The sequence below is a fragment of the Neoarius graeffei genome, chromosome 25 (assembly GCF_027579695.1).
Source record: "Neoarius graeffei isolate fNeoGra1 chromosome 25, fNeoGra1.pri, whole genome shotgun sequence".
Lineage (NCBI taxonomy): Eukaryota > Metazoa > Chordata > Actinopteri > Siluriformes > Ariidae > Neoarius > Neoarius graeffei.
The window spans coordinates 47,243,916-47,262,545 of record NC_083593.1 but is presented as its reverse complement, the minus strand read 5'-3'; the positions used below and the strand labels follow the sequence as shown (position 1 = coordinate 47,262,545).

General features: G+C 42.2%; 1 protein-coding gene across 1 annotated transcript in view; it reads right to left on the bottom strand.

Moving 5' to 3' along the window:
* The window catches only part of si:dkey-81j8.6 (STE20-like serine/threonine-protein kinase), a 43,256-nt gene that overhangs the window by 3,995 nt on the left and 20,631 nt on the right, over nucleotides 1-18,630 (bottom strand). The window contains exons 8-14 of the mRNA XM_060909304.1: nucleotides 16,805-18,451; nucleotides 15,270-15,400; nucleotides 14,918-15,041; nucleotides 14,622-14,789; nucleotides 11,901-12,030; nucleotides 5,249-5,373; nucleotides 4,968-5,153 (exon numbers count right to left, since the gene is read on the bottom strand). Coding sequence (XP_060765287.1) covers nucleotides 4,968-5,153; nucleotides 5,249-5,373; nucleotides 11,901-12,030; nucleotides 14,622-14,789; nucleotides 14,918-15,041; nucleotides 15,270-15,400; nucleotides 16,805-18,451 — 2,511 coding nt within the window. The remainder of the gene's footprint in view (nucleotides 1-4,967; nucleotides 5,154-5,248; nucleotides 5,374-11,900; nucleotides 12,031-14,621; nucleotides 14,790-14,917; nucleotides 15,042-15,269; nucleotides 15,401-16,804; nucleotides 18,452-18,630) is intronic.

Genomic DNA, 18,630 nt, shown 5'->3' with positions numbered 1-18,630 from the left:
TATTTTGTCACTGCTATAGCAAGTTATGAGTGTTTGAAATATGCTATGTAATATATCAGTCCATATGTCAAAGCAAGGGGTGGCACGGTGGTGTAGTGGTTAGCACTGTCGCCTCACAGCAAGAAGGTCCTGGGTTCGAGCCCAGCCGCCGGCGAGGGCCTTTCTGTGTGGAGTTTGCATGTTCTCCCCGTGTCCACGTGGGTTTCCTCCGGGTGCTCCGGTTTCTCCCACAGTCCAAAGACATTACAATGTAATTTCATAACAACATCATCATAATATCATCAAAAGATTCAGAGAATCTGGAAGAATCTCTGTGCGTAAGGGTCAAGGCCGGAAAACCATGCTGGGTGCCCGTGATCTTCGGGCCCTTAGACGGCACTGCATCACATACAGGCATGCTTCTGTATTGGAAATCACAAAATGGGCTCAGGAATATTTCCAGAGAACATTATCTGTGAACACAATTCACCGTGCCATCCGCCGTTGCCAGCTAAAACTCTATAGTTCAAAGAAGAAGCCGTATCTAAACATGATCCAGAAGTGCAGACGTCTTCTCTGGGCCAAGGCTCATTTAAAATGGACTGTGGCAAAGTGGAAAACTGTTCTGTGGTCAGACGAATCAAAATTTGAAGTTCTTTATGGAAATCAGGGATGTCGTGTCATTCGAACTAAAGAGGAGAAGGACGACCCAAGTTGTTATCAGCGCTCAGTTCAGAAGCCTGCATCTCTGATGGTATGGGGTTGCATTAGTGCGTGTGGCATGGGCAGCTTACACATCTGGAAAGACAGCATCAATGCTGAAAGGTATATCCAGGTTCTAGAGCAACATATGCTCCCATCCAAACGACGTCTCTTTCAGGGAAGACCTTGCATTTTCCAACATGACAATGCCAAACCACATACTGCATCAATTACAGCATCATGGCTGTGTAGAAGAAGGGTCCGGGTACTGAACTGGCCAGCCTGCAGTCCAGATCTTTCACCCATAGAAAACATTTGGCGCATCATAAAACAGAAGATACGACAAAAAAGACCTAAGACAGTTGAGCAACTAGAATCCTACATTAGACAAGAATGGGTTAACATTCCTATCCCTAAGCTTGAGCAACTTGTCTCCTCAGTCCCCAGACGTTTACAGACTGTTGTAAAGAGAAAAGGGGATGTCTCACAGTGGTAAACATGGCCTTGTCCCAACTTTTTTGAGATGTGTTGTTGTCATGAAATTTAAAATCACCTAATTTTTCTCTTTAAATGATACATTTTCTCAGTTTAAACATTTGATATATCATCTATGTTCTATTCTGAATAAAATATGGAATTTTGAAACTTCCACATCATTGCATTCCGTTTTCATTTACAATTTGTACTTTGTCCCAACTTTTTTGGAATCGGGGTTGTATTATCCACCGATATTCACTTTGTGTACAAGACAGTAGTAAGAGCAGCGATGATGGTGTATGGTTTGGAGACAGTGGCACTGACTAAAAGACAAGAGGCTGAACTGAAGGTAGCAGAACTGAAGATGTGGAGATTTTCACTGGGAGAAACAAAGTTGGACAGGATTAGAAATGAGTATATTAGAGGGACAGGACATGTAGGATGACTCGGAGACAAAGTGAGAGAGGTGAGATTGAGACGGTTTGGACATGTACAGAGGAGAGATCCAGGGTATATTGGGAAAAGAACGCTGGAGATGGAGTTGGCAGGTAGAAGGAAAAGAGGAAGGGCAAAGATGAGATTTATGGATGTGGTGAAGGAGGACATGAGGACGGTTGGTGCTACAGAAAAAGATGCGGAGGACAGAAGAAGATGGAGGGACATTATCCACTGTGGCGAGCCCTAATGGGAACAGCCAAAAGAAGAAGAAGAAGAATATTCACTTTGCCTTTGGCAAATCATTGTGAATTATTAATTTATTAATGAACAACACATTGTGCTTTTTTACCAAATTGTAGTTACATTTACACTACCGTTCAAAAGTTTGGGGTCACCCAGACAATTTTGTGTTTTCCATGAAAAGTCGCACTTTTATTTACCACCATAAGTTGTAGAATGAATAGAAAATATAGTCAAGACATTTTTCTGGCCATTTTGAGCATTTAATCGACCCCACAAATGTGATGCTCCAGAAACTCAATCTGCTCAAAGGAAGGTCAGTTTTATAGCTTCTCTAAAGAGCTAAACTGTTTTCAGCTGTGCTAACATGATTGTACAAGGGTTTTCTAATCATCCATTAGCCTTCTGAGGCAATGAGCAAACACATTGTACCATTAGAACACTGGAGTGATAGTTGCTGGAAATGGGCCTCTATACACCTATGGAGATATTGCACCAAAAACCAGAATTTTGCTAGAATAGTCATTTACCACATTAGCAATGTATAGAGTTTATTTCTGATTAGTTTAAAGTGATCTTCATTGAAAAGAACAGTGCTTTTCTTTCAAAAATAAGGAAATTTCAAAGTGACCCCAAACTTTTGAACGGTAGTGTAACGTTGTTTAATGTCCATGAAACAAGTCAGTACATATTCTCACTTTCATTATAGTAGCTATAAACAGTCTTTCCCTCACCAGCCTCTCTTTTTTTCTTCTCTCTTGAAATTAATAAGACAAAACATACAGTTTGTCATGTTACCTGACAACTTTCCCATGGCAGAAAACCTACTGACTGTTACAAAGCTGTGACACTGGAGACTCCTTCCATAAACATCTCGATTCTATACTTATACGAATCAGTGATTGTATAAATACAATATAAAGCTGTGATTGAAATACAGACAGCACTACTCTCAGAGCTGCTGTTATCTGACTAATCAGCACTGTGGTGCATGTAAACATCCAGCAAGTGACAGTGTATGTACTTTATGTATTTTTTTGCATTAATTAGCACATTAATGAGTCTTATTAATCATTATATATAACAGGGTGCATATAAGCACAGTGCAGACTGATAAATATGACATTTATCACATTTTCTATTTCTCTAAAGCTGCAATTTATACAAATATAGATGACAGAGGCCTCCGATGTCATGCTATCCCCAGTGTAATTTAAGTCATATGTTTGTTTCTATGCCCAAAACACTTCAGTGTCTGGCTCCATGACTGAAATAATAAATCATGTCTAAAACACTTAATTTTCATCTCAAGGGTTGTTCTCCTATGCAGAGGATAGAGGCAGTATAATTCTGAACAGTTGGACATCTTTATTAACCAGATGCCAATTATTATTTCACTGGAAATCCACCAAACCACCAGCTATCACTCAGTGGATTACGGAGACAACATCTTTCCTCAGAGGATTAGAGAAAAGTAACTCTGATAAATTCCTCAAAAGAAGGCAACATTTCACAAACCTCAGCTCCATACCAACCTAACCTTTCTCTATCTTCTGTTTCTCCCCACTTTCTAGCTCTGATTATGTCAAATATGTGCATAACAAATGGTTTAAAAATGTGTTTTCAGGTTAAGCTTTTTTTTTATGTTTATGAAAAAAGAAAGTAGTTTGTCTTTGCTGTATCTTTGAAAGCAGAAAATCAAGAGAAGACGAGCCGCTTGTGTGACTTGACTGTACGCAGTTAACTGTCATATTATGTACTGGTGAATATACCAAAAATAGTCAAGTTGGGGTTTTTTTTGCTTTTTTTTTTTTAGTTTTATTGCAATGTTTGAATATTCACAATAAAATATTTCAATTTAATTTCACAAATCTCTTTATTTCCTCCAGCACTTTGTCCTTCATTGTTTGGTTTTCTTTCTTGACCCCAACACGTAATCTGATTGGTCAGGATGTAAAAAAAAAAAATAGCTTCAATGAGGCTGTAGCTCATACCGGCCACTGTTGTTGTGTGCGAGTTTGAAATCTGATCAAACAATTCTTGTTGGAATATGTCTTTAGAGTCTTCTGGGTGCGTTTCAGTGAAAACATCCTTGCAGTTTACGAACAGTAATGTTTGGTGTGACGAGTTGCCCCAAATTTTCAAACGCCCATAGAATGTTAAATATGACAGGTGGCACCACCATCTTGACAACTTTTATACACACCAACCTGGGGAACATTCCATATGAGTTTGATCAAAATCTGATCACTCCTGTAGGAGGAGTAGCAATTTTCATGAAATTGCATATGACCCCTGTGTAGCCGCGTCCATGGCTGGTGGCGCCACCTGGTGAACAACTCATGTTGGAATATGTCTTTAGAGTCTTCTGGGTGGGTGAGTTTTTGTGAAAATGTCCCAGCAGTTTACAAAGAGTAGCATTTAATGTGACGAGTCACCCAAAAATTTTAGATACCAGTAAAATCGTTAATATGACAGGTGGCACCACCGTCTTGACAATTTTTATGCACACCCACCTGGGGAACATTGTATGTGAGTTTAACCCAGATCCAATCAATCCTGTAGGAGGAGTAGTGATTTTTGGGAATTGTGAACAGATGACGACGATGGACAGATGACAGACAGATGACATGTTATTGCATAGGCTCATCCAGCCAGGCCTATGGCCAGATGAGCTAATCATTTGCTATTACTTGACACTTTTCTGAAAAATTGAACTTTTTTCAGCTCTGTTGTGAACACCAACGGCAGCACACAGCATTACATGTCAAATGTTCACTGGTGGTTGAGGAAAAAAAAAAATCAAGTGTGAAAGCTGTCAAAAAGTCCTCAGTATCTCAGATTCAGTTATCTTCTACATACAGTATATATAATTACTGAGCAAATGGCATCATGCTGAACCTTCACTTGTCGTGTTGCAATCGTGGCATCTGGGTGAAATAAAAGAGCTAACATGCTACACCAACAAACCTGTGATTGGTCAACTCAGATGAGGTGCGCCCAAACTGATTCATCCCAAGATAGACTTTAAGGACTGGTTGTTAAAGCAGGTACAAAAATACCTATATGGTATTGTAGTTTAAACATAAGAATCAGGAAACGAGACAAGATTCTGTATGCCATCACATTACCTGTGTGAGTTTCTGTCTCTGCTCGGTCCCACTCAACCCCTGCTTCCTGAGATCTTGCCGAAACCGGTTTACGTGACCTTTAACCTCGGAACGCTGGGCCCTTTGGAGTTGAGCTCTTTCCTGAGCCTGAAACGACTTCTGCTCTTCTATTAGGCCCTGCTGGAATCGGGATACACGCTCCACATCCTGTGCAAAACAGCAAGAATAAGAATAAAACTAAGAATAAGAATCGTAGCCTATTTGTATTTCGACGTAGGCCATTCACATCATCTAAAAGTCACCTTGCTGTGTCTCCGGCTGAGCTGCTGCCTCTGTAGAGAGTACTGCTCCTTCACCTGCTGCTTAAATAAATGATATTTCTCCTGTAGGTGGCGCTGTTCCAGTTCCCAGATCACCGACTCACGTGCTGTAGGTAAATAAATATACCCAATCCTCAGCTCACAGCTTATAGCAGTGTTTCTGTTCTGAGTCAGCTTTTAACACACACTATGAAAGGGATGTCTAGTGGGTGTGTCTTTGGGGAATACAAATGGGCGTTTCTTTGAGCTCATATATGAATATGGCTCTAAATAGTTTTATGACTGCATGTAAGGAAGTTTTCTGTGAAGTAGAAATGTTGCTAGTCATGGGCGGCATGGTGGTGTAGTGGTTAACACTGTCGCCTCACAGCAAGAAGGTCCTGGGTTCAAGCCCAGCGGCCGGTCAGGGCCTTTCTGTGTGGAGTTTGCATGTTCTCCCCGTGTCTGTGTGGGTTTCCTCCAGGTGCTCTGGTTTCCCCCACAGTCCAAAGACATGCAGGTTAGACTAATTGGTGACTCTAAATTGACTGTGGGTGTGAATGGTTGCGTGTCTCTATGTGTCAGCCCTGTGATGACCTGGCGACTTGTTCAGGGTGTTCCCCGCCTCTCGCCCATAGTCAGCTGGGGTAGGCTCCAGCTTGCCCGTGACCCTGTACAGGATAAGTGGCTAAGGATAATGGATGGATGTTGTTAGTCATCTACAGTACTGTGCGAAAGTGCTATACTGTTGACAAAAAATGGCTTTAAAATAATGAAATGTTTCAACATTTAAAATAAATACAATAAACAGCAGTAAGCCATAATAAATGAAACTAAGTCAATATTTGGTGTGAGACGACCCTTTGCTTTAAAAAAAACAACATAGTAGTCTCAGGTACAATGAGTGCAGTTTTGTAAGGAAATAAGTTGTAGGTTTTACTGAGCATCTTGCAAAACCAGCCACAGTTCTCCTGGACACTTTGACTGTCACACTTGCTTCTTAATTGTGCAGCAAAACTCAGGAGCCTTCATTATGTTTTCTTTTTTAATCTGAAAACTGCTCTCTTATGGAATACGGTATGCTGCTCAGATACAAACATTTTTTTTCTGTAACATTTAATTTTGTGCTGGAAAATGAATGTTTGGACTCTAAAATGTTTTTGTACTGACTCGATAATGTACCGGTAGAAGTCATAACATAGAAAGTTTATATGAAAAAAATATATATATGTGGATCGGATGGCAGCCAAAGGCGGAGGCTCTGGCATACTGATACCCGGCTGACAAAACTGGCTTTTGGGACATGGAATGTCACCTCTCTGGTGGGAAAGGAGCCTGAGCTTGTGCGTGAGGTTGAGCGGTACTGACTAGATATAGTTGGGCTCACCTCAACGCATAGCTTGGGCTCTGGAACCAATTTCTTGGAGAGGGGTTGGACTCTCTTCTATGCTGGAGTTGCCAAGGGTGAGTGGCGCCGGGCAGGGGTGGGGCTATTGGTAGCTCCCCAGTTTGGCACGCTAACATCGGAGTTCTCCCCAGTGAATGAGAGGGTTGTTTCCCTGTGCCTTCGGGTCGGGGAACAGTCTCTGACTATCATTTGCACTTATGCTCCAAATGGTAGTTCAGAGTACCCAGCCTTCTTGGAGTCCTTGAGTGGGGTGCTAGACAGTGCACCACGAGGGGACTCCATTGTTTTACTGGGGGACTTCAGTGCTAACGTGGGCAATGACAGTGAGACCTGGAGGGGTGTGATTGGGAGGAACGGCCTGTCTGATCTGAACCCGAGTGGTGTTCAGTTGTTGGACTTTTGTGCCATGCATGGTTTGGCCATAATGAACACCATGTTCGAGCATAAGGGTGTCCATAAGTGCACGTGGCACGAGGACACCCTAGGCCGCAGATCAATGATTGACTTTGTAGTCGTTTCATCTGATCTACGACCGTATGTCTTGGACACTTGGGTGAAGAGAGGAGCAGAGCTGTCAACTGATCACTACCTGGTGGCGAGCTGGATCAGATGGCGGGGGAGGAGGCCGGACAGAGCGGGCAGGCCCAAATGAATAGTGAGGGTATGCTGGGAACGTCTGGTGGAGGCTCCCATCCGTCAGATCTTCAACTGTCACATCTGGCAGAGCTTCAACTGCATACTGGGGGAGGATGGGGACATTGAATCTGAGTGGACCATGTTCCGCACCTCCATTGCTGAGGCGGCCATGCAGAGCTGTGGCTGCAAGGTTGTTGGTGCCTGTCGTGGCGGTAATCCCTGAACCCGCTGGTGGACACCTGTGGTGAGGGGAGCCGTCAAGCTGAAGAAGGAGTCCTATCGGGCTTGGTTAGCCAGTGGGTCTCCAGAGGCAGCTGACAGATACCGACGGGCTAAGTGGAATGTGGCTCTGGCAGTCACTGAAGCAAAAACTCATGTGTGGGAGGAGTTTGGTGAGGCCATGGAAAGTGACTTTCGGTCGGCCTCGAAGAGATTCTGGCAAACCGTCTGGCAGCTCAGGAAAGGAAAACAGTGCTCTGTCCCTACTGTTTACAGCGAGGATGGAGTGCTGTTGACCTCACCCGGGGACATCATCCAACGGTGGAAGGAATACTTTGAGGATCTCCTCAATCCCACCTTCATGTTGTCTGAGGAGGATGCAGAGTCTGAAGGTGCTTGGGAGGACTTGCCCATCACAGGGGCTGAGGTTGCTGACGTGGTTAAAAAGCTCCTCGGTGGCCGGGTTCCGGGGGTAGATGAGATTCGTCCTGAGTTCCTGAAGGCATTGGATGTTGTTGGGCTGTCTTGGCTGACATGCCTCTTCAACATTGCGTGGAGGTCGGGGACAGTGCCTCTGGATTGGCAGACTGGGGTGGTGGTCCCCCTTTTTAAAAAGGGGGACCAGAGAGTGTGTTCCAACTATAGGGGGATCACACTTCTCAGCCTCCCTGGGAAAGCCTATGCTGGGGTGCTGGAGAGGAGAGTCTGGTCGATAGTCAAACCTTGGATTCAGGAGGAACAATGCGGTTTTCGTCCTGGTTGTGGAACACTGGACCAGCTCTTTACCCTTGCAAGGGTACTGGAGGGTGCATGGGAGTTTGCCCAATCGGTCTACATGTGTTTTGTGGACCTGGAGAAGGCTTACGATCGTGTCCCTCGTGGTGCCTTGTGGGGGGTGCTTAGGGAGTATGGGGTTGAGGGCCTACTACTGCAGGCCATTCGGTCCCTGTATGACCAGAGCAGGAGTTTGGTTCGCATTGCCGGCAGTAAGTCGGACTCTTTCCCGGTGCATATTGGACTCCGCCAGGGCTGTCCTTTGTCACCGGTTTTGTTCATAACTTTTATGGACAGAATTTCTAGGCACAGCCAAGGGGCGGAGGGTGTCTGGTTTGGTGGCATCAGGATCACGTCTCTGCTTTTTGTGGATGATGTGGTCCTGTTGACTTCATCAATCTGTGACTTACAGCATGCACTGGGACGGTTTGCAGCTGAGTGCGAAGTGACTGGGATGAGGATCAGCACCTCCAAGTCTGTGGTCATGGTGCTCAGCCGGAAATGGGTGGAGTGCCTACTCCAGGTCAGGGGGGAGTTGCTACCTAAAGTGGAGGAGTTTAAGTATCTCGGGGTTTTATTCACGAGTGAGGGTAAAGGGGAGTGCGAGTAGGACAGAAGGATTGGGGCAGCATCAGCAGTGATGTGGACGCTAAACCGGTCTGTTGTGGTAAAGAGAGAGCTGAGCCAAAAGGCAAAGCTCTCAATTTACTGGTCCATCTACATTCCCACTCTCACCTATGGTCACGAGCTATGGGTAGTGACCGAAAGAATGAGGTCGCGGATACAAGCAGTAGAAATGAGTTTTCTCCGCAGGGTGGCTGAGCTGTCTCTTAGAGACAGGGTGAGAAGCTTGGTCATTCGGAAGAGACTTGGAGTAGAACCGCTGCTGCTCCACATCGAAAGGAGTCAGTTGAGGTGGATCGGCACCTTGTTAGGATGCCCCCTGGACGCCTCCCAAGGGAGTTTTTTTGGGCATGCCCCAGCGGGAGGAGACCCCGGGGCAGACCTGGAACACGCGGGAGAGATTACATCTCTCGGCTGGCCTTAGAACACCTCAATATTCCCCCGGAAGAGCTAGTGGAGGTGGCCGAGGAGAGGGAAGTCTGGGCTGCTCTGCTTAGGCTGCTACCCCCATGACCCAGACCCAGATAAGTGGTAGAAGATGGATGGATGGAAATATGTGACCCCTCACCGAATCCAGGGACACATGTCGGCCGAAACGAATCCGAGATAATCGCAAAAGAAGCATTTTTTTTTCGAAATTTGTGATTTTTGTTTTTTTCCATCATGTGCAAGTTGAGATCTTGAAGAATGCAATCAGTATTTCAGATAATCGATTGTTTTGTTGGAAAAGCATACATTTTTTGTTGCAAATTGTCTCGTTTTTGTCAGGACTGTAGCCTGCTGGGTGTGTGTGGGTAAATTGCCATATGGGCCATTCACATGATGATTTAAGTCATTTGTTTGTTTTTTTTTCTGCGAATCAGCTGTATGATCCGAGTTGAGCGCATGGCTACTTAACCTGCATACAGGCGTGTAATTTCACTATGGAATGAGTTACTAAACAGAGTGCAGAGGAGCAAACACCGGGAAGCAAACAGACACACGGTATTTACATCGGAGATCACCATTTCTAGCAAAAAACCCCGCAACCTCGTTTTCCAGATTGAATGGAATACTTGAATGATCGGATGATACACGGACCGTTCTAGGATTACATTATTCCATCAGAGGCATTGGTGTGTGCAAGGCGCCGTTTCTCTTTCTGATGGGGTGAGTTTATTAATCTAAGGCTGTGTGGTTATTTTTGCATGTAATGGAGAGTGTTGTGGTTTGGTTAAGCCTAGGTCACAACCGGACGTACGATTTTTTGGCCGTGTGATTTTTGGCGTTTCCCAAATCGCTGCGGGTTTTTTTTGTTCACGGAGAAAGACGCGCGTTGACCGTAAGTTTGTCTTGCAACCTGAAAAAAACGTAAGTGCCTGTAGAGTTTGTTTGACATGACAAAGAGCCTCTGCGGCCGGTCTGCGGCTGGAAAATCAGCACATCACACGCGCGCTCTCGTGCGTTTCATGCGCGCTCTCCGTGTGTTTCTTGCGTTTTTTGCATGTAGACCGGCCGTAGGAGCACATACGGCCGGCTGTGACCGAGGCTTTACATGAAACTAGTGTTGTGTTAGTTGTGTTATCATTGTGCTATCTTTCTTTCTTACGGTGTGAGTAATTTTTCAACCACAAAACGTTAAAGTATACTTTAGGACTTATTTTTGTACTTCATAATTGTGTTGGGCATACTTTGCATGGAAGGAAAATTGACGTGGTGATCTTTGTTTACATGAAAGTAGTATCGTGCTAGCTCGTAAGGGGTAGGGCTTTCCTTAATGTCATGCAAATGAGCACCATTATGTGCCCGCCCTACGCCCAGAGTAGCTGAGATGGAAAACTTTGAGGGCGATTTTCTCCCTTTTCTGTTTTAAGAAGTATACACTTTCAAAAGGCCACACATTCTTCAAATATTGTCAGATCTCCACATGGAAGGCATCATTGGAAAGCTTAGAAACTGTACTTTCTGAATCTGTCAATAACTCAAAATGCCCCGGGGCTGACATGTGTCCCTGGATTCTGTGATCTGCCACACACACACATATATATATATATATATATATATATATATATATATATATATATATATATATATATATATATATATATATATACACACACACACACACACACACATATATATATATATATATATATATATATATATATATATATATATATATATATATATATATGGTGCCTAACACTTTTGCACAGTAATGTAGATGGGGTGAAGATGACATTTATGGTTTACCTCATGTTAACTAGTTTTTCTAATGTTAAACCTAATAAACCTTTCCTAAATCAAAATAACCTTATAACATAAAGCTAATAACCTTTCATTTACTCATTTCACTTACTAATTTTATCCTTTCAGAAATCCTGTCACATACAGCACATGCTAGTCCAATTAGCTTTAGCAGTGATGATTATAAGAATTACTGTATCCGAGTATGACTCAAAAACGCCCTCAGAAATCCAGTCAGGTTTGCTCATTTGAGCTGTCGAGTTAGTTTTCAGAGTGAAGATTGAATGAATGCAAATTATGAAGTTAGACTGTATGAATAAGACTTTAAAATCCTCTCAGAAATCCTGTCAGGTTAGCTCATGTTAGCAAAGACTTCCATATAAGGACTTAAAGATACAGTACATTTCTATATTCTTGTTTATGGTCTTAAAAACACCTAATTAAAACGATTCTTATCTCTACATACAGGTTTAATGCCTCACACACATTGTAAACTTGTTGCGTGAATAGCGAATGCAGCTACTGCTACAAAGCTAAAGATGTCTTTCGAGTTTGTGTTGTTGTCTGGGGCATCTTCCTCATTGGTGGCAAAGATGATGTTAAGTTAATATTTCTGTGTAGTTGGTACATGATTACACAATTACATTTGGCAGGTGCTGTACTGATCATTGTGGTGCGAGTCAAACCTGTTAAAACAGCCTTGAATTACTGTTTCAAAAGTAAATACACCTTGATTATTGTGTTTTGTGTATGGTGTGGCCACTGTACCTCTCTTGAGCTGCTGAGATTTGACAGTGATGTCCCACTCCATGGAAGCCACCTTCCTCTTGTGTTCCTGTACAGCTTTCTGCAGCGCTTCATTTAGCTCCTGCTGCTGCTTCTGCAGGAAACGCTGCTCCTGTAATACACACAGACATTGGTTTTTTGTTGTTATTGTTGTTGTGGTGAACTTTGTGGAGAAAAGAAAGTAAATTAGTAGATGAAAGACACTTTACAGTACTCTAATTGAATAAAGTACTACTAGCTTGGTCTGACAAATGCTTATTACCTCTGCCAACTTTGTTGGAGGAGGTTATCTTTTCGCCTCCATTTGTTTGTTTGTTTGTTCCCAGTGTAACTCAAAAAGTATCAAATGGATTTGGATAAAATTTGGTGGAAAGGTGGGCCATGGCCCAACGAACAATTGATTAGATTTTGATGCAAATCCGGTTGTGCATGTGGATACAGGATTTTTTTGCCTGTTCCCAACATAACTCAAAAAGTAGCAAACAGATCTGGATGAAATTTGGTGTACAGCTTTAGTATTATCCTAGGTTCAAGTGATTTGATTTTGATGTTGATAATATGTGGCTTGGCGGGGGTATGCTGTCTACCAAGTGCCCTTCTAGTTTTATCTATGTAATGGTTTTGCTATTCTCAAATCAGATTATCTGACATATAGAGCTTTGGAATAACTGAAGTTTTATGGTAATAAGCATGCACAGCAGGGGTCAAAACACAGGCATGCAAAGATTACATAATCAATAATCAATGTCAAAACTCAGGCAATAGTTGAAAACCAAAGAGCAAAGCTGCAAAATACTCAATATAAAATGCATGGTAAGACTTCGCAACAAACAATGACACACAGAAGAAGTAAAAAGAACAGGTGAACACAATTGGGTAACAAACCAATGACGGCTAAGACTGAGACAGAATTAGAACAGAAACTAAAACAAATATGAATACATGGAGTTTAGCCCCTTGGGAAACACAAAGTTTGGGAGAAAGTCCACACTTAGAGCTCCACCTTCTTCTAGAGTAAATTCCTGGTTTTTAGTTTTTTGTTTACAGTACTCTAATTGAATAAAGTACCACTAGCTTGGTCTGACAAATGCTTATTACCACCGCCAACTTTGATGGAGAAGATTATCTTTTCACCTCCATTTGTTTGTTTATTTGTTTGCTTGTTCCCAACATAGCTCACAAAGCACCAAATGGACTTTGATGAAATTTGGAGGAAAGGTGAGCCATGGCCCAATGAACAATTGATTAGATTTTGATGCAAATCTGGATATGTATGTGAATCCAGGATTTTTTTTGTCTGTTCCCAACGTACCTCAAAAAGTAGTGAACAGATTTGGATGAAATTTGGTGTACAGCTTTAGTATTATCCTAGGTTCAAGTGATTTGATTTTGATGTTGATAATATGTGGCTTGGCAGGGGTATGCTCTCTACCAAGTGCCCTTCTAGTAATAAATAAACCTATCAAGAACTCAAGTTCTCAAGAGTTCCCCCTGCTTTTCCAGTTCCACAATCAATGAATCTTCATGTCATTTTAGTTCATGGTCTACACTCGCAAACAAATCAATCTCATGACTCATCTAAATTTGCACAAATCAATCTCATGATTCATCTAAATTTGCACAAATCAATCTCATGACTCATCTAAATTTGCACAAAGTGCACAAAATATTTTTTCACCATGTTACTCATGGTGCCCCATATACCAGTTCCATACATGTCAACCTCTACGGAATGTCCGTATTTTATACGGATTTGGTTCAATAAACGTAGTATACAGGCATATAAATAAAGTTATACGGATTCTTTAAAAAACTTCAATATTTATTTAGAGCTATAATCAATTCCCACGATGATAAAAGAGCGCATAACATTTACAAACGTACTGTACACCACAGACAGCCAGTAAAGAGTCTTATGAAATCGCGCGTTATCTTGTGGTAGCGAGACTTCGTTCCACTTTTGATCATGTGCACACCGCATTGCGAGAATCCCGCCAACCGTGAAGTCATAGACATATAAACATAGACGCCGCCTTCTGCGTAGAATCATACGTCATCCTCACCGCCATATTGGATGTGGCAAAGTGGAGATTCTTCAACCGTCTCTGGTATAGCGTCTAGACAGTAGCCGAGAATAAAGATGCCTCATTCATGTGCTGCATTTAACTGTACCAACGGGTTTACCTTCCAAACGAGATTTACATGGGATTACCTTTCACAGGTGAGACTGGAAAAATACTTTTCATTGCATTTGGTCATTATAACGTAATTTTACGAACAGATTTTTCTGACTTTGTGGCTAATATGAAGTCTCGCGCATAATAGCCGCTCGGTGAAACCTGTCTCCAAACAACGAAGTATTTCCTTCGTAGCTACGCTGATAACACTTTGTGTTTTTGTCAAACATTGGAGCTTTGTATTCATTCTGAAGGTTTATTGTTATTAACATTGAATAAAAAGTAACTGGGATACATCATTGTTAATTATCATTCAAATTTTAGGTAAATTATTTTAATTTGCATCTTATACGGATTTTATAAGGGAAATACGGATTTTGGAGGTTGGTTATACAGGTTTGATTGACCAAAGGTTGACATGTATGCAGTTCTGTTAAAGTTTCAACAAACATGGAGGAACAAACTTTCTGTCCATTCAGTAGTTCGTCTATCTGTATATCATGTTCGAGGTGAGTTATTACCGTACCTCTTTAGGGTCCATTTTAAGACCTCGGAGCTCTTTCTCTTGCTGGGATTTGAGACGTCGTGCTTCTTCTCGGAGACGTGCTGTGTGCTCGGTCTCCATCTTTTGGCTTTGCTGTTCATACTGTTTCTCCAGACGCTGCAGTTCACCATCGTAGTACTGCTTCTTACTCTGTAGAGGGTGAGATAATGGGATGGATGGATGGAATGATGGATGGAATAAAAAGTAGTCCTGTTGCACTCAGATTTCGAACCTGATAATCTCGACAGTATAGTTGGTGTGTATGCATTTAGACTTACACTCATTTCCTGTTCAATATGGCGGAACATCATCTCTCTCTGTTGCTGCAGTTTCTGTTCCAGCTGTGTGAACTCTCGCTGCTCCTCTCGCTGTAGCAGCTTCAGAGCGTGCAACTCCTGCCGCCTGCACATACACACACATGCACACACACACAGAGTTTTTAAAGTTTTATATGCATACATATAGTGTCATGGTTACATTTTCCCATTAATTAAAAAATATTTATATTCTTACACACACACGTCCATGCACGCAGACACATTTTCAAGCGCATACACACATACTTATATGCATACACACAAAAACATACTTTATTTTTCACATTATTGACTTATTCTTGACTGAAACTACCTGATTGAGCGCATCTGCTGTTCTTTCTCATTTCTCTCGCTGATCACTTTCGATGTGGTGACGCTCACCTCACGCCCGTCCACCGTAAATTTTCGTGTTTTCTTCACCGTTTTTCGACCCACGGGTAAATTCTGCAGGTACACAGTGAAAGAGTGAGTTACAGTAGCATGTAAAGTCTAAGTCCACTACCAGAAGGTGTTATTAATTTATTATTTTTTGATCGACTAATACAGATCACCTCTTCAGCCTTCACTAATGAACACAGAAAAGTGTCTTCTGACTGGTTGAAAGAAGGATTATAATGCAGAGCACAAATATGAGTGCAATAATACTGTTAGTAATGTATATGTGAGGTCATGTTAAGATGAGCACTGGACATCAGCTGTCTCTGTGGTGTGTACATTTTTTTTAGTGAATTTTGTCTTCAATCCAATCAAAATTTCATAGCCATTATTAGCTCATCCGGCCAGCAGGCGATGAGCTTATGCCATCATATGTTGTCCATCGTCCATCCATCGTCCGTTGTCTGTCCGGCGTCGTCCACATTTCACGAAAATCACTTCTTCTCTCTCAGTTCTGCACCGATTTTTATTCTTTTTGGCAGGAAGGTAGGTCTGCCTGGGGTGCACATAGCTTCTACCCAAATTTGCATAATTGTAATTAATAATGAAGATATGGAGTAATTAAGCCCAAACGAGCAATTTCCACACAAATCGCTTCTTCTCCTTCAATTCTTCACCGATTTTGATTCTTTCTGCCAGGAAGGTAGAGGTACCTAGGGTACATATAATTTCTACCCAGATTTGATTTCTTACAGGGCTGGAGTGAGCTACGCCATCACTGACAGTCTCTTTACATCAGCCAATCAAAACTTTGGTATCATTACACTGGCATAATCAAAACCTTCTAGTCATTATACTGTACCAGCCAATCAAAATTTCACAGTCATTATTACATCAACAAATCAAATCATCACAGCTATTATTATATCAGTCAATCAAAATGCAGCTAATATAAACCTCACAGTCATTAGACCAACCAATCACAATTTTTCAGCCATTGTACCAGCCAACCAAAAGCTCAAGCCTTTCAAATCCTCATTATTATGTCCAACAAAGCAGGTTTATTATGGTTATTCCATTAATTGTAAATGGTATATTAAAAAGTTGACTGCCAAAGTTCAGGAAACTACAGCTAAGAACTTTGTGAAGAGCAGGAAGCTCTTCCTTATTGAAAAAGCTTAAATCAGGAAGTAAGGAACAGAAGGAACTAATCATCAGTAAGATAGTTAGAAAGGTGTGACCAATGATGAAAAGTGGGAAATAAAGAACAAGGGCAAATAATCACATGAAATAATGGGCTTAATGAGCAGGACCAGGAACATGACCAACAATAAGAGACAAATGAGCTGTTGTTATTTTTATTAGAAGGAAATGTTGTGTTGTGTTGTGTTGTGTTGTGTTGTGTTGTGTTGTGTTGTGTTGTGTTGTGTTGTGTTGTGTTGGAAGGAAACTCTTTTGGCAGTACTGACTCACCAGTTCATTTTTTGTTGAAAGCCCTGACTCGTCGTTGTGTTGATTAATGTTATGATGTAGTGACCCATTCGATTCTGTGTGAGGTGCTTCTGCATTTGAGTTGCCGTTCAAGACGCTGTGTGATTTTTCAGTCGATTCCACTAGCTCATTCGCATGCGCAAAGCTAACCTGCTTAGTGGTTTGGGGAACTTTTTTGTCTAAAGAAACACCTTTGGACTTTTCTGAGCCCACGTCCTCGCTCTGTGTCTCACTACATGCTGGACTGTCAGTCTGAAGCTCTGATGTTTCTGCTGTGTCATTTATAAGTGGGTCATTCTGAGAACCAGCCTCTTTCCTCAGTTCATCTGATTGGCCAGTTGTTACATCTTCATTCGCATCTCTGTTTTCTGAACTGTGGATCTCCTCAGGACTTGCCTCATGCCTGGACTCCTTCTCTGCTGGTGTTTCTTCTTTCTTCAATTCTGCTTCAGATGGCTCATCTCGCTCAGTTTCTTCCTTCAGTTCAGCTTCTTGTTGGTTTTGGGTTTGTGCTGTTTCTTCACTAGTTAAATCAGCTCTTAGCTCTGTTTGTTCAGCATTCTCAAAATCTTGGTCTTTTACTGTGTCTGAGTCTTCTGTTATGTCTTTCCTAACATCCGCCTCCTCTTCATGTTTACTTCCATCCTCAAGTATCTTTTGTTCCTCCTCCTCCTCCTCCTCCTCTTTAGGATCAACTTGTTCTCCTCCATCCTCTCTTGAATCCTCCTGCATTACGCCCCCTGTCCGTTCCTCGCTTGTCTTTTCCACAGAATCAGGAATACACACTTCCACAACCGGCTTTCTGATTAACTCCACTGTTGACGAGACTTTCGAAGCTGTCTCATGTCCAGCCAAATCCAGATAATCATATAAACATCTCTCTTTAGTTTCACTTTTCCTGTTTAAGTGTCCAGTTTCCAAACACAACGTGTCAATCAGAACATTTTGCAAATCAGCTACTCCAAGCTGATCTTCTTTTTCTACCGGTCCACTCAGGCATCTCCAAAACGTTTGCTCATCTTTAGATTGATCAGCGTTCGGACTGTCTTTAACCTCTGTGTCCTGTAGTGTTTCCTGTTCAGATAAATCCTCTTTCTGTTGCATTTCTTCATCTTTGTGACTGTTTGCATCGATGTCCTTGCACTCCATGTCATTCTCTGGAATTGGTTTCTCTTCTGTTTTTCCATCAGGTATATCCGAGCTCTGATCAGATCCATCTTTCACCGCTTCATGTTTCTCTTCATTTTCTGTACCTTTGTCCTCTGTCTCTTGTGGACTGGTCTCGGATTCTCCTTCACTCTGGTTGACAATGACTTCTTGTTGCTCCTGAGTCCCTTGGTTTCTCATATCATCATTCCAGATTCCAGATTTACGGCGAGTCAGGAAAGACAGGAAATTTACAGGAACAGACAGACGCCTGCCTCTCTTCTGTGCCTTATCTAGGGCACCAGATGCCCGACGCGTCACTTTGGGGACTTTGTTTGGCTCAGGATTAGTAAGAATCTCAGGCGGTTCTTCACATGAGGGCGTCAGAGGGATTTCTGGCTCATCTTTTGCTGAATCCTGCATTGCTGGTGTCTCGGGGATGGTTGGTGGTTCATCCACAGAGGAATGCAGATCTGAGAGAGACTTATAACAAGACAAACACAGCAACTTATGCTCAGTACATGACTTTCAGCTGCTAATAATCCAGTGAGATATACGTATACAGTGCCTTGAAAAAGTATTCATACCCCTTGAACTTTTTCACATTTTTCCACCTTACAACCACGAACTTAAAAGTTTTTTATTGAGATTTTATGTGATAG